General features: G+C 41.6%; 1 protein-coding gene across 2 annotated transcripts in view; it reads right to left on the bottom strand.

The window, feature by feature from the left end:
* Window positions 1-16,185, bottom strand: part of GPC6 (glypican 6) — a 1,157,918-nt gene that overhangs the window by 85,350 nt on the left and 1,056,383 nt on the right. For both annotated transcript variants that reach the window (XM_006113655.5, XM_075918824.2), the window contains exon 6: window positions 13,179-13,322. In XM_006113655.5, coding sequence (XP_006113717.3) covers window positions 13,179-13,322 — 144 coding nt within the window. The remainder of the gene's footprint in view (window positions 1-13,178; window positions 13,323-16,185) is intronic.

The raw sequence follows: 16,185 nt of genomic DNA on the forward strand, positions 1-16,185 counted from the left end.
AGTCAACCCTCCAGCAATTTCCTTATTGCCTCTTCCTGAACCAAACAGGGATCAGCAGCTCAGATAAAATGAAATCATAGGTTACAGAAATAATAATTTAAATTGTCCTTTGACACTCCACTAATGGAGAGCAATGATTACAAAACTGTCCAGACAGCACAAAAGCTGTAAGGAAGTACTATACATGTGGGGCTAAGGGAAGGGAATGCCCCTAACAGAAATCCTACTAAGCTCTTCAGGTCAGGGACCATATTTTTATTCCGCTTTTGTTTGGAGCCTAATGCAATGGGGCTCTGATTTGTTTCTGGGATCCCTAAATGCTGCTGCAATACAAATAATACATAATAATAATAAGCACAGTAGAAACAAACAAGCCATCCAGTTTTTGTCACATCTATCACTATAGCATTGGAGTGACTGAAAGAAGGAAGTAACAGGCTGTTTATTTGCATATTGCCATTGTGATTATAAAATTCTTGTTTTCTTTCCTGTACAGTTCATATTTAGGTCACCGAGAGAGGAAAATTTCTTTCAGATTATTTTATTCTATCTTAAAGACTCTTTTTGTCTGTATGAACTGCACTTCTAATGGCAACAAAGAAATCTGACTCCCCAGGTCTTGTTATTTATAAAACATTCATCTGGAATTACATTCGCTGCTCATACTCCAAGGTTACATCTCCACTGCAGCGCTATTTCGGGATACCGGAGACATCCCGAAATAGTTATTCCATGTCTTTTGAGCACGCCCGTTATTTCAATATAACGGGCTTGCTATTCCGACATCCCTGTAAACCTCATTCCAAGAGGAGTAAAGGTTGTTTCAGAATAGTGATTCATTTTGAAATAAGTGCTGTGTAGACAGAGCCAAATTTTGAAAGAAGCTATTTTGAAATAAGATTGAAATAAGATATGCAGTTTGCGTAGCTCAATTTGCATATCTTACTTCTACCTACCGTGCAGAGTAGATGCAATCTTAGAGACTAACAGTATCCATCTAAGGTTATTCATCTTTTTGTTCTTCAAGAAGAAATCTCTTTTCAGGGAGGGGCCATTTAACTATATGATGGGAACATGTACTGAAGTAATACAATTATGTAAACTGGATTTTTGTTTGTTCTTACATTTATGAAGAAAAGTAAGTGTTCACTTCAGCTAGTTCACTTGCATCTGGTTTCCTTTACAGTGCTTATACTGGAGGTTAACAGACTGCACTTAAGGGTGTCCAAGAATGTTATGGGAAAAACTAAATTCCCAGCACTTTAAAATGAATCTGATGGATTCCAGAGTTTGTTAAAAGCATATTATACATCAAAGACTCAATTCTGCTCCCATTTACATCAATGGCAAAAGTTCCACTGGTTTCAATGGCAACATGTTCAGGTTTTTTATGCATCATTTATTTTTCTGATGCATCCATCACAGGAGAAAACACCATATATGGGATAATGCCACAGAATGGAGTGAGCAAAAACAACTGCACTAACTTACCATCACATTCCATTGAAGTCAAAGGCCAATCTGGGTGTGAATTTGGCTCTATACATTAATTTTGAATTACTGTTGTTAAAAAGGAGCATTCACTTTAAATAACTTCTTACTTTTTATTTTTTGGTGTTGAACATGACAGGAATATGGTAAATTTTGGTGGCTTCCACTGATATGGTTGAAGAAGAGGAGGAGGACGAGGCAGGAAGGAAATACGGGTTATCCTCTCTAAACACATAAAACATTTATCTTCCCCGGTATTTGTTTGGCAAAGGAAAGTTCACAAAAGGGACAGTATTTGTGTGAAGGTAAATCTTTTTTAGTTCCTGTATTTTACCTCCCCTGGGGTACTAGTAATACCCATAAAAGTCCATAAAGTACCAATTTTCATCCATTACAACCAAATAAAAATGTATTAAAAGTAATATGTTTGACTTGGGAAATCAGTTTTTGTCTGCTATAACTGACTTCCTGTTATAACCATGTCTGTTATAAGTGGAGTTCAGTGCAGCACATTTCTAATATAATCTACACAATACATCTGTTTGCTGTGGTCTAGTAAAACTGAAACAGCTGAAAATGGCTTAAGAGAACTAATCACAAGAGTGTAGTTTAACCCATACTTTATTTTTGCAAGTAAAGCATCTCCATTTGCAGTAACGTCAGAGGTCACCAAAGTTTTAATTTCATTATAGGCAATGAAGCCTATATTTAGCTCACTTGTACTTGGTTTCACACAGGACGCATCAAAACTAGCTAAAATAGGCCCTTGTAATACACAAGTATGTAATTTTCTGGTATGTTTCAACAAGAGACTAACAGATATTACAACTACATTCAGTATTTTCGGGGACCATATTGTATTAAGTTTATGAAAGGATTATGTGTCACTTTAGGTCAGGGATTGTATGCTATCCTGGAGGGATGGGGAAAGGTTACCACAGCTCCTCCAGGAACCAAAAGTAGTGGAGCGTGATAAAGATGAATCAATCAGAGAGGTACCACCCTTGAGGAGACTTGCATCTACTGGTTCAAACTGGATTTCCAGACACACACACACACACACACAAAAAGGCAGAGGGGGACTTTTGGTATAAAAAGGCTGAGTTTACACTGACATGTGCCTTTTGACACAGGAAACAGATATGACTTTGTCCCATTGGGACACTTGTAGAACGGTTGGACTGACCATGATCCCATAAGACTGATGGGTGATTTTGGCATACATATAGGAAATTGGCCTGGTTTTTGGTATGTTTTCTCTGTATTGTTTTTAACCTAAGAATAAATGTATTTTGCTATACGAAGGCTTACTAGTAACCAGTGTATATTGTCGTAGCCCCTGGAGAGATGATAACACATGCACTGAACCACGGTCCAGTGATTTCTGGAGAAATCACAGTGGAGTGCAGAGAGCCTAAATCCCTGGTTTGGAGGGAGGGAGATGCAGTTTTCAACCCAAGAGAGATGATGTCAGGGAGTCTGAAACCTTAGTAAGGGAGTTTAGGACTGGAAGGGGTCAAAAATGCAGTTAACCCTGAAACTGGGACAAGATGATAAATCATTCACTGATGGGGGTGGGGGCAAGGCCCCCAAGGGTGCCCCCCAAGGCTCCGCCCCTTTTGGAGCGTGGAGCTACACCTCCCACCTTATCCAGGTTCCAAGCAAGTCTGTCGCCCCCCTCCGCCCTCCTGATCACTGGACCCATTTTTAACTATGAAAAAGAGGCCTTGGTAATATCACTTTCAGCTTGTCGTGGTCACAATAACCTCCCAGAAGCCATTTTAGTGCCACAGTTTTCAGGCACTTAGTGTACCTTAATGTCATAGCTATGTTTGACATTGCTCCTGAGCATGTAAAGAAGCATGGTTTAAAAACTGCATAGAAGGGACACCAGCAATACTTTTAGCTTTTAAACCATATTCATAGCTTAACAAAATGTAAAAGTGCTAAGATCCACAGGGTGTTTGGTCTTGCCACAAGCTTTCTAAAGCATTAATGTGAACATTAATAATTCACCTTTCCTCCTGCATGCAAAGATTAATACACACATGGAATGAAATGTGATCCTTCCCTGTGCTGAAAGAGCAGAGTTAATGTTTTTCCTGTTTGGCTTATACATTCAAAGGCTCTTTCTGTAGGTTGGAAAAAATACCTGCCCTTTACATAGTAGGATCTGAAACAGAAAGGACAAGGAATAGGACTTCCATCTAGGTTTCTAGGACTACTGAATTAAACAGGTGGTTCCTTTATTCCCAGGAAAGTCCTGATTTTGTTGGAGACAAATTATAGTAAAAGCTTTGTTATCCAGTGTGTTGAGGGAATGGGTAGTGCTGGTAAGTCAAAAATTCAGGTTAATTAAAAGGGAGGGAGTTTGGGTATGAAAAAGGGCTCAAAGGGTGGGCTCTAGGAGTGAGTTTGGATATGTAAGGAATTTCAGGGTGCTGGATTCAGGCAGCACTCACCTCTGGTGGCTCCCTGAAAGCAGCAGAATGTCCCTGCTGCTCTTAAGCAGAAGCACGGACAGGCAGCTCTACACACTGCCCCACCCACAGACACCATTCCCACAGCTCCCATTGGCTGTGGGTCCTGATCAATGGGAGCTGTGAAGCCAGCACTCAGGGCGAGGCAGGGTGGCACAAAGGCAGTGCATGGTGCTCCTGTGGCTGTTCCTCTGCTGAGGAGCAGTAGGGACACATTGTCACCTCCAGGGAACCATGTGGAGCCAGGTAGGGAGCCTGCTGACCCTCCTCCAACTGGATCCAATGGCGGTCAGAAATGCCAGTTTACAGAGTTTTCCAGATGGTAATGTGATGGATAAGATGACGACAAAATCCATTGGAAATTGCCTATACGTAAACAAGCATTAAAGGCCAAATTGTGCTGTCAGTTATACCAATTAAATGCAGAGTAACACCAAAAACTGAAATGGAGTTACTCTGTGTTGACATGGTACAGCTAGAAGCCCCATCAGAATTTCTATGATATTCGCAACCAGGCTTATCAGCCTAATTGGGAAGAAATTGAAGTCTGACTAGTGTTTTATTAGCACATTCTGCTGTGTGTGGAGACGTCTACTGACCAATAGTGAACAAAGCTGGCAACTTTCAAGGTTTCATATTTCCCGTCTTCTTTGCAGCTTGTTTATATGGTATGGTTTATAACCCCAAGATATTTCTGAAAATGAAATGATGCTTCTCAGTGTGTCTTTACATGCAGCCAATAAAGGAAATTCAACCATACCTAGCAAATTCATATTTAGAAAGGGTTCCAACAAGAGATGCTTTCACTGAGGGAGTTTGTCAGCACATAATTATTGTTCAGCCACAGTACATACTTCAAGCAAGCCAAGGTTTACTCATTTCTCTTAGAGCAGTAATTAAGGTGGAGAACTTGCTTTGCTATTATGGTTGAAGGCCAGGTTTATATTGTTCATGCTAAGCAGGATCTGAGCAGTAGGTGGACCAGTTTCACCTACAGATGGAGCAGAGGCTATAATAAAGCAGTTTTTTTAGTAACTGTCTCTCATGCTTTAGAAATGCAATGTACCAAATTTAGCATCCGGCTGAACCTTTCAGTGGGATTAATGAATAATACCAAAATTTTGTTTCTAGAAAAAAAAATGCTGGCAGGTGTTCTGGGAGGATTTTGTCAACTGCTATCATTCATCTGTCTTTGCCACCTGAAACTGGCATTAACTATGAGGGGGAAAAATGATATCAGACTTAAGCCTATTAGGATACTGCTGTGACAGGGAAACTTTAAAAAAAAGGAAACAGACACTAAAGACGCATCTGTTTTTAGAAGAAACAAATAAAACATGACTTTGACACCAAAAGCCCTATTCCCATCACAAATTTCCAAATACATTTTTCTCATTATATATGAACTTTCACAGACAGCTAATTACAAAACAAACTCTTGGGTGGCAAATGAAGTCTGTACATGGAGGAGAAATAAATCATAGTTTTGATTATATCCACAAAGTGCATATCTGCTACTTAACCTCATGCATAGCAAAACAGCACCTCACACAGCATAACACTTCAGTGGCGTGAGGATATTGGCATGTGGAGGGCATCCGGCTCCTATTACAAGGATTGGAATCCAGTATCTTCGGTCTTAGAATTGTGATTAGTACGTCCTGAGTTACTAAGTCTTTTATGTGCTTAGTGTTCTTATCCATTCCCGCAAGCTATATATGCAAACGGTTCTGGAAAAATTATATCTGTTCTGCAGAGCTTGAGATAGTAGATTTTATTTTTAAACCCTTTAAGATTTATTTCTGCTGGATTATCTTCTAGAGTCTCTTGAGAAATAAAATGTTCAGAGTACACATTCTATGTCAGGCATACTGTGCTGTAACTTTGCATATATTTAACATTTCCAGACTTTGGACTAAGTGGAGCCAAAGAAAAATGGAACTCTGGTCTATGTGTTTCACAAGTGCACCAGAAGATCAGTAAGTGGCTCAAATCAACATTTTCAAAGTAAATTGACCTTTTAATTATAGCTCTTTTTCACTAAAAAGCAAAGCAGATTAGTTGCTTGAATTATATTTTCTGCTTCATGTAATTCTGGAAAAGTTAGGAAGGAAGTAATTCAAAACAGATGTCTTTCTTTTTTTAAAAAATGGTGTTTAGGATGCTTTTGGTTCTGTAGTGTTATAAAAATAAATCATGTAAGTAGCAGAACCTGAAAATAATCAACCTGATTGTACTCTTAAAATGCATCCAGCCGTATTCCCAAAATAAATATTTTAGCTCACTAAAATAGTTTTTGTTTACTGTGTGTGAATAGAAGCAGGCAGCAGACTAAAGAAACGTTCTCCTACAAAACAAGAGATAATGCATTCTTATCCTAATGGTACATATCATGAAAAGGCCTCTGTTTTTAGTCTGGGTTCATGTTCAGCACTTGACTTTGCAGCTACAATACTGAATATAGCTGAATGTAAATCACACCTATAATACTGTGGTCAATTTCTCAGATGTCCATCCCAGCATTCCCTCTAATCTTTTCCATCCATGTGCAGATTTTTTTTCATCTATTTGTGGAATAAATTTGTTTATGTGCACTGAGGCATGTCTGAATGTGCACCACCAGTATAAATAAAAAAAACCTAGCTGTGGGTGCTCTGCTGATCAGTTGGACAGCATCTGAAATGCTTCTAAGTGGCTACAAAAGTTCACAGCTTATAGTGAACACTGGTCTGTCCCCAAAGACTGGGTGTGTCATTATGTACAATACATTTAATTGTGGAAGAGATGTACCACTGCTCCCCTAAATGGTGAAAGTGGATTACTCAAGAAAAATCAGATATGTGGAGTTTATTTCTCACATCATACAGCCATGATCTCATTGCAACATGAAGGTTCTTAAGGGAGGTCTTGCTGAAAGAAATGATTCTGACGTGCCTGTAAGGTAGTAAGACTCAGTCTCAACTGGAGTTCCAACTTGAATCTGATGGGCGAGGAACCTCTACTGAGAACAGCCTGAGCTTTTTATTTAAGGGGCTCAAAGCACTTCACAAATATTGATCATCTCTATGAAGAAGGTAAACATCATTAAACCCATTGTACAGATGGTCAAATCAATGTCTGGACAGACCAAGTAGTTTGTCTAAGGGCACACAGGAAGTCTATGCTCTAACCAGGACTAGAACTCTAGGAGTTATGACTCCTTGTCCCCTTTGCTCTCACAAAGGGCATGTCTACACTACAGAGTAACAAGGCAAGCTTCTACACAGCAAGCCCATTATTCCAAAATTATTTTGAAATAATGGGCTTGTTATTTTGAAATAACAACCCCTGAATTTATGAGGAATAACGCCTATTTCAAAATTGCTATTTTGAAATAAGGTTAGTGTGGATGCTCAGCTGCTGTTATTTCCAAATAACTACTCTCCAGAGTCATTCAAAGTAATTATTCCCCAGTGCTTCGTGGGGCTCTAAGTCTAGGTAGAGAATTCAGGCAGTCCCCGAGTTACGCGGATCCGACTTATGTCGGATCCGCACTTACGAACGGGGCCCTCTCCCTGGTCTCCAGCAGACCAGGGAGAGGAAGCAAAGCGGTGGAACATGCGGGCAGCGGGCAGCCCAGACGCGTCTGGGCTGTCCGCCGCCCGCGTGCTCCGGGGCTTTGCTCTGCTTTGCTCCCCGTCTCCCTGGTCTGCAGACCAGGGGGACGGGGAGCAAAGCGGCGGAACACGCGGGCAGCGGGCAGCCCAGACGCGTCTGGGCTGTCCGCCGCCCACGTGCTCCGCGGCTGTGCTCTGCTTTGCTCCCCGTCCCCCTGCCAGGGGAGCAAAGCAGAGCACAGCCGCGGAGCACGCGGGCGACGGACAGCCCAGACATGTCTGGGCTGCCCGCTGCCCGCATGTTCCGCCGCTTTGCTCCCCGTCCCCTGCAGACCAGGGGGACGGGAGCAAAGCAGAGCAGAGCAAAGCCGCGGAGCCCGAGGGCAGCAGGACAGCCACGGCGCGTCTGGGCTGTCCCGCTGCCCCCGTGCTCCGCGGCTTTGCTCCGGGCGCCTGTGGTACAGCAGCTGGGGCGCTGCCGGTTGGTCCCGTAGCGCCGCTCTGGTCAGTTTCAGCAGCGGCTGAATCAGGACGCCTGGGGCAGAGCAGCTTGGGTGCTGCTGGGTTGGTCCAGCGGCGGCGCTACTGGACCAACCCAGCAGCACTCCAGCTGCTCTGCCCCAGGCGTCCCCAAGTCAGCCGCTGCTGAAAATGACCAGTGGCTGACTACAGGAAGCCCCTGCCCGGGGCTTCCTGGAATCAGCTGCTGATCAGTTTCAGCAGCGGCTGACTTGGGGATGCCTGGGGTTCTTAAGTTGAATCTGTATGTAAATCAGAACTGGCATCCAGATTCAGCCACTGTTGAAACTGATCAGTTTCAGTAGCGGCTGAATCTGGACACCAGTTCCGACTTACTCACAGATTCAACTTAAGAACAAACCTATAGTCCCTATCTTGTACGTAACCCGGGGACTGCCTGTATATTAAGGGAGCCTGCCTTGGACTAATTTTGAGGCTTCCCTGTAGTGTGGACATGCTATTTCTAAACAACAAATGGTCAGGTAGCATTTTATAGACTAACAAAACATGTAGATGGTATCATGAGCTTTCGTGGGCACAGCCCACTTCTTCAGATGACTGGAGTTTTGAGTTTAGGATGTGCAGACCCAAAATAAATAGGGGAGGGGTAAGAGGGAGGGTGAGAGACAGGGAGCAGAGGGCATGGAAAAATCAAAGGGATTTTCCATACCCTCTGCTCCTTGTCTCCTATTCTGCTCATTTGCCTCCCCCCCCCCTCCTATTTATTTTGTGGTCTGCACATCCTATACTCAAAACTCTGGTCATCTGAAGAAGTGGGCTGTGCCCACGAAAGCTTAAGATACCATCTACAGTAAATTTCCGATAATACGGCACCTTTAGGACCCAGGGGGTGCCGAATTATCAGATATGCCGGACTATCGGAAGGGGGGGCTATGAGGGGTCTAGGGTGGTATGGGGGGGATGCCACACCAGACCCCTCATAGCCCCCCATTCCGATAGTCCGGCTCTGCCCCAGGCGTCCTGATTCAGCCACTGCTGGTCAGTTTCAGCAGCAGCTGAATCGGGATGCCTGCGGCAGAGCAGCTGGGGTGCTGCCAGGTTGGTCCGGTAGCGCCAACCCTTGGCGCTGTGAGACCAAACCGGCAGCACCTCAGTTGCTCTTGGGGACGCCTGGGGCAGAGCAGCTAGGGTGCTGCCGGGTTGGTTCCGCAGCGCCGAGGGGTTCCGGGTTCCTGATAGTGCCGGACCATCAGGAATGCCGGACCATCAGATGCCAGACCAATAGAGTTTTACTGTACATGTTTTGTTAGTCTATAAAGTGCTACCAGACCATTTGTTGTTTATTCCTGTACAGAGTAACTCAGGTATCCCCTGAAGCTTCTGAATATTTCGAAATAGTTATTTCAGGAGTATGAAATAACTTATTTTGAAATTATCTGGTAGTGTAGACATAGCCAGATAGATCAGAAACCATCTTTGGCACTGAAGAATGATGTGGAAAAAAAACTATAAAGTTTAAGCACTACTCATAATTCAATTAACCTATCTACAATTACGAAAGACACAGCTTGTATTTAGCCTACAGTTAAACAAAGAAAAATGGTAGAGATGCAACAAGAAGTAATAGTTTGTCCAGCAATATTGTACAAAGACAAATGGGTGGAAGTGAAGAATAAGAATACCAAAGCTTACACCATGTTGCATTGTCCTCCAGATAGTCCTCTGGGAAGCAAGAGGAAAACATATTCAGGGAACAGAAGAAAAAAAAACATATCAGGTTATACCAAACAGTTAACCACAGAGAAGATAAAATGTCTTTACAAGCAGTTTGTTATAAATGAGAATTGTTAGATAATATATTTCAGAAGACAGTAAATGGATTAGCAGTGAAAACTGAGTATACATGCTAAGCCTGTCATCATAAGCATATCTGATCAAGTGTTAAGCTAAATACAAGCCAATTTTACTTTTTTGATATTTCATTTTCACATTTGCAAGTCTGACTTTGATTTATTATTTATCAAATGCCATTGGGAATGCAGCTATTATGAATCTGATAACATATAACGCTCTTCCCAAAATGTCTTTATTCTGCCATTAAGTATTAACTCCCCAGCTTTAATGAAGCTACTGGATATAACAAAACAAGTTAAGTTAATGACCATAGGAACACATTTGTCGAGTTGCATATTTAGGCCACCTAATAGGAGCTACTGGGTGCTAAGTACTTTGAAAAATCTGGTCACTTCCTTCAAGTTTCTGAAAGGTAGCTGAGATGTCTTGAAAATCTGGCTTCAAATTGTGGTTGCTCAAATCTGGCTTAAATACATATTACAGTGTATTTGCATCTGAAATTATGTGAATAACTTATTTTCTTCTGAGAGTATGCTGTCAAAGACTAATCCTTCTAATGATAACAGTTTTGTCTGTCACTTCACTTTTCAGAGTCTATGTATCTTTGGTCTTTACTATGATGGTTTAATGTTCAATGATTTGACAGAATTTCAAGAATAAATTGAGAGTTGGATAGACAAATGAAACAAAGAAAAAGCTACCATGAAAGAAAGGGAGGTATTATTAGCTTTTTGCATTTTTTTTTGGCATTGTTTGCAAAAAACAAACAATCAAACAAACAAACAAACAAACAAAAAACAAAGGAGGCTAGATTTATAGTACACTGCCTATCAAAATAGTGAGTTATTTTGTTGTAAATTTATATGAATTGAGCAAACAAAAGTGAGTGGCATACAAACCAGTAAACATACACACACTGAGAATTTTGTTTAGAACATCAGCCTGTTCATATTGCTATTTTAAAAAATAATAGCATTAAATCTTTCTGGGAAATGTACACTCCTTGGTCTGAGACACTGGTAATGAACTTTTCAAAGCATCATTCTGAAAGAAAACCTTATGCCCCAATCCATTGAGAATCCTGTTGCAATTCCAGCTGAAGACAGTGGCAACCTCTCACTTTGTGGATGCTGGACTGGGCAAAAGGAGATAACAGTAAGGATACTATTATTTAGATCTGTACTAGATACAGCTATTAATAGCTACAAGGACAATAACAGTTTCCAATTTAAATCTCACTAGGAAGAAGACTTTGTTAAGTTAGAATATCAAGGATAAACTTGCTCCTGTCAAAAACTTGGGGGAAAAAATTTGGTCAAGTCAAATAGGACCAAATTCCCCACTGAGAGTCAATGAGGTCACAGGGTATAAAGCAGTGGCCTGTGGCCGTAGTTCCACCTGCGATCTGTGGGCCCTCTCTCTGCCCTACTCCCCCCCAAGCATCTGTTGCACACTGGAACTCCATACTTCCTACTTCTACCCTCCCTCTCAGCACTTTCGGAATGCCACTAATCACCTGATTTGCCCTCCGTCCCTGCTTCTCCCTCTCCCTCCTAGAGCTGGAATGCTGCAAATCAGCTGTTCGGAATCGTGGCTGTTCAAGCTCTGAGAGGGAGATGGAGGAGCAAGGATGGAGGGCAAATCAGGAGATTCACGTCGCTCCAAAAATGGTGGTAGGAAGGATTCGGAAGTGTGTATTTCCAGTGCCCCAGTGTGTGAGAAGCATGTGGAGGAAGGCCAGACAGGGGGCCACGGAGCTGCAGGTGGAATCCCAGTGGACCGTGGGCTGCTGGCCCACTGAGATGAAGGAGAGCCACTCATGTGGCCCACTAACCATTCTTGGTTGCCCATCATTGGTTAAAGCCTTGTCTGTATTGAAAGTTTGCCTTAATTACAGCCGTGGAAGGCCAATTACAGATGAATGTGCTCCATTGCTATTTTATTTACTTTGCATTACAGCTTAAAAGGTTTTACCCTGTAAAAGGTGTCAGTGGTTCTAGCAGTATTCTCATTTTATGCATAAGGAACACGGATCTCCTTTTAAGTGGAAAAAAATGCTTTTATTGCTCCCAATATATAGTATCAGTTCAAGCAGAACAACGACTACTATCAACTTTCCTTTTTAACCCCTCTCCTCCTGCTGGCCCATCTATATCTTGTAACTGAATGCCTTGAGCACTGCAAACTCCTCCTGGCTTCAGTGACCTTTCAGTTTGCTGTAGTCACATTGCTGTATGTGCCTCCATGCAGGGGAGCCTTGCGCTTGAACTGTTTAGGTGCTTTAGGTCCTCAATGCTATCATCTTTTCACTATGATAACTGCAAAGTAATACCATTAATATTTATGGATCTTTTAATCCACTTTATAGGTGTACAGATAGCAGGAATATTCTTGTCTGAGAAACGAATCCACTGACTTGAAATAATTAAAATTATTTTATATTACTGAATAAATAAGGCAAGATCAGTGATCACTAGCTGATCAAAAGTCTATTTTTAAGCATGGTATAAAAAACTTCCAATTGTAACTTTACAAATAGCCATTATAATGAAGCACTGGACCTAATGAATGAGAAATTCACTTTATAAGTGTATATGCCAAAGAATGGGCTGCTGAATCCTTAATTTAATACTTAAATGGAGATCTGATATATACATTTTTTTCAAATGAAATACATATTGATAAGTATTTTTTTAATCATTTAATTCATGACTGTGAGGAAAGAGTTTATTACTTTCCAATCTTTCCAATACAGGCAGTCCCTGGGTTACGTACAAGATAGGGACTGTAGGTTTGTTCTTAAGTTGAATTTGTATGTAAGTCGGAACTGGTACATATTGTAGGGGAAACTCTAGCCAAACATTTCTCCAGAGCTCAGTTTTATTCTCCCACACCTCACTTCCCTCAGTCCTTTATTCTCAAGCTGAGATGTCTGCTGAGAAAAGCCGCTCCGCGTCTCCCTGGTCTGCTGGGGGGAAGCAGCTAGTGCGGGGTTGCCTCACCCCATTTGTAAGTAGGGATCCGATGTAAGTCGGGATCCATGTAACCCAGGGACTGCCTGTATATCAGATCTGATACATACTATCATCCAAAGAGATGTATTTCCTTCAGTGTAAAAAAGTCATTTGTTTACTACAAAGTTGCACAGAGTATAGGATAATTACCTATAGGTAATTATGAAAACATTAAACATCTCATGTGAAGGATATTCTCATAGCAAAATTCCTCTCCATCTCTGTTAGCCTAATGAGAGAAGATAGCAAATGTTAGTACTTACCAGTCTATCCAAACTTGTGCCAGCTGCTGTTGTTGGTCTCTCCTCAGGATTGTATGGCCTAAAGCGGGTATTAAAGTTCTCAGGAACAGAGCGGGAAGATCTTAAAGCAGGAGCTGGTTTAGGCTGACCACATCCTTGAAATACCTGAAAGAAAAATTTCAGGTTACATCAAATGTTCCTTTAAAAAGGAAGACTGATACTTTACAAGTGCAATATCCTATTCATAGGTTTGAAATTTAGCATTGATAGAATGGTGACAATGAATTAACCAGCAGCCCTGAATCAAAACTTTGAGAGACATCATTACTAGGATCTAATTAAGTAATGTATAGGCCCTTTTTCTTCTAGCTCATATTTTGAGTCTACATCATTTTGGTAATCATTGAAATGGGTTAACATTTGTATGATGTTTAGGTTGTTAACCCTCTAGAAAGAGAAACAAGAAAAGAATTCTTCTGTGGTCAGCTGCAGTTGGTTTCAAATGAAAACCTACCAGATACCTACAAAGCCATCCCACCTCCCAAGCACAACAGACACTAATTGGCAATCTTGTTGGCAGTCTCAGAAGAGAGGCCAAAGGCTCAATGGCCTCTCTTTCAGTTCCTACAATACTCAAGGAGCTGACTGAGGAGCTATCAAAGCCATTAGCTATCATCTTTGAAAGTCATGGAAGGTGGCAGAGATTCTAGAAGACTGGAAAAGGGCAAATATACCATCCATCTATAAGAAGGGAAATAAGGGCAACCCAGGGAATAATTTTTAAAAGGGGGCCACTTCAGAAATTTCTGAAGTGGCCCCAGGCCACCCTAGAAGGAGTAGGACCTTGGGCGGAAGGGGTGGGGCCAGGAGACTTCTCGTGCTCCCCCCATCCTGATTGGCCTGGGTTGGGGGAATGCAAGAAGTCTTCCCCCTCCTTCTCCCACCCCACCCCTTAGGGAAAATTGCTAGCTGTTTTAAAACAGTTGCCGGTTTCCTCTGTGGGCACCCAGTGGGAAGAGATCTCACACACACCTCCCACCCCTCAGGCCAATCAGGGCCTGGGAGCAGGGGAGTACGCAAAGTCTCCCTACCCCCACAAGAACATGCAGTGGCTAGAGAGACACACAGGCTGTTTTAAAACAGTCAGCATGTCTCTCCAGCTGCTGAGCGCCCCTGGTAGGGCGGGGACAGGGCACAACAAACACAAATTGGTGAGTGTATGTTCTAATGGGAAAACCCTTATGAAAGAGGCATGCTTATAGAAAAATATTTGAAGCAGGATAGGGATGAAATTTGGATTACAATAATTATGAAGATATGTCAGGTATATAGGACGGAGTTATAAAGATGCCTTTGAGAGAGATTTTCCCAGGTTTACACTAGGTCAAATTCAAAGAGTCAGTTCTCAGTTGATAAGCTAGGATAGCTCTGTTGATTTGAAGACAGCTGCACTTATTTACATCAGTAGATAAACTGAGCTGTTAAAAAGCAGCCAGATTTCTTAGTAGATGTGACTGCATTTCAGCGGTGGATGAAGTGACATCTCTATGGCTACATCTACACTGCACCGTAGTTTGAAATAAGATGTGCAATTTGAGCTATCTAAACTTGGTATCTTATTTCAATCTTATTTTGAAATAGTTTATTTAATAATTTGGCACTGTCCACACAGTGCCAAATTCCAAAATAACTTACTATTCCAAATGTCCCTTGCTCCTCACAGAATGAGATTTACAAGGACATTGGAATAGCGAGCCCAAAATAATGGGCTTGCTGTTAAGATGCGGGATAGCTATTTCGGGCTACTCCGATATCCCGAAATAGCATGACAGTGTAGACGTAGCCTGTGTATGTATGACTTTATTTGTATATTATGACATAATTTTAACAAGCAAGAATGCTACATTTAGAGGCTAGAGGAATGCTGACTGAGGGCCCTAATCAATCATCTTGAATATGAGAGGACAGTCTAATTTACAGTCCAGAACTGTGCGGAAAAAATGTAATACTGGGAAGCTAGCATGTTGCCCAAGGAGTATGTTAGATTTCTAATCTCAGTATCCATTCATTAATCCAGTATTTTTCAGAAGAAAGTGGTATCTGATAAATTCTCCTAGAGAGCGACAAATGTAAATCTCTTCCTAGATCAGTTCTGAAATCCTCTTTTATGCAGCCAAATTATATCTAACAAAATAATTTCCACCCAAGTTATATCCGGGGGGGGGGGGGGGGGGGTAGGCGGGGGGGCAGTAGCCATAAATGGAAAAATTTACACAATAGAGAACTGATTCCAAAACCACTAATATATAGTATCCAGGCCTAGCCATGGCTCAGAAGGTGGCATGCATAGGTATATTAGGTACACACTTCTTATTTTTACAAGCAAAAGATGAATGTTATAATCTAGTTGTGGAGAGAGAGACAAGGATCAGCGTTTATGTCACACTGCCTGTCAATATAGCTAATGATCCAGCCAGTGGACCAAATTTGCTGATGAATCCTAGTTGCATGCCACCTGAGGCATACTGCACATTAGCTAAGAAGATCCGGTTGTGAATGAAGGGAAAAGTTGTAAATGATATGCCATGCATATCAGTCCCCTGGTTGACAACATCTGATTATCCTCTTGTTTGGAATCATTGACATTCATGACACTGGCATGAGGCATGTCATTAATGTTCAGAGTAGATGAATAGTAAAGAATTTCCAAGAGATCATCCCATTGAACCAAACACTCCAAGGCCCCAAGCTCTTTTTCTTATGGTGAACATGTCATGGGTTACTTACACTAGGTCTGACTTATTGGAGAGCCATGATCTAAAGGCATAGATTAAAGCTGGAAAGGCGAGGGAGCTGTATCTCAGGAGGATATTGATATATAATCAGTAAAATACTTTCAAGCAAGAGTAGTTACCTATCACCTACAAAAGAACAATAAGGTTAATTTTACTGCTGTAAATAGCTTCCATAGCTTAGGATTTTAGGAAGACTTCCCCGCAAAAAATGAGTTTTACAGTGCAAATGGAAT

This window comes from Pelodiscus sinensis, chromosome 1 (assembly GCF_052426305.1).
Source record: "Pelodiscus sinensis isolate ZL-2025 chromosome 1, ASM5242630v1, whole genome shotgun sequence".
In the NCBI taxonomy this organism is placed as follows: Eukaryota; Metazoa; Chordata; order Testudines; family Trionychidae; genus Pelodiscus; species Pelodiscus sinensis.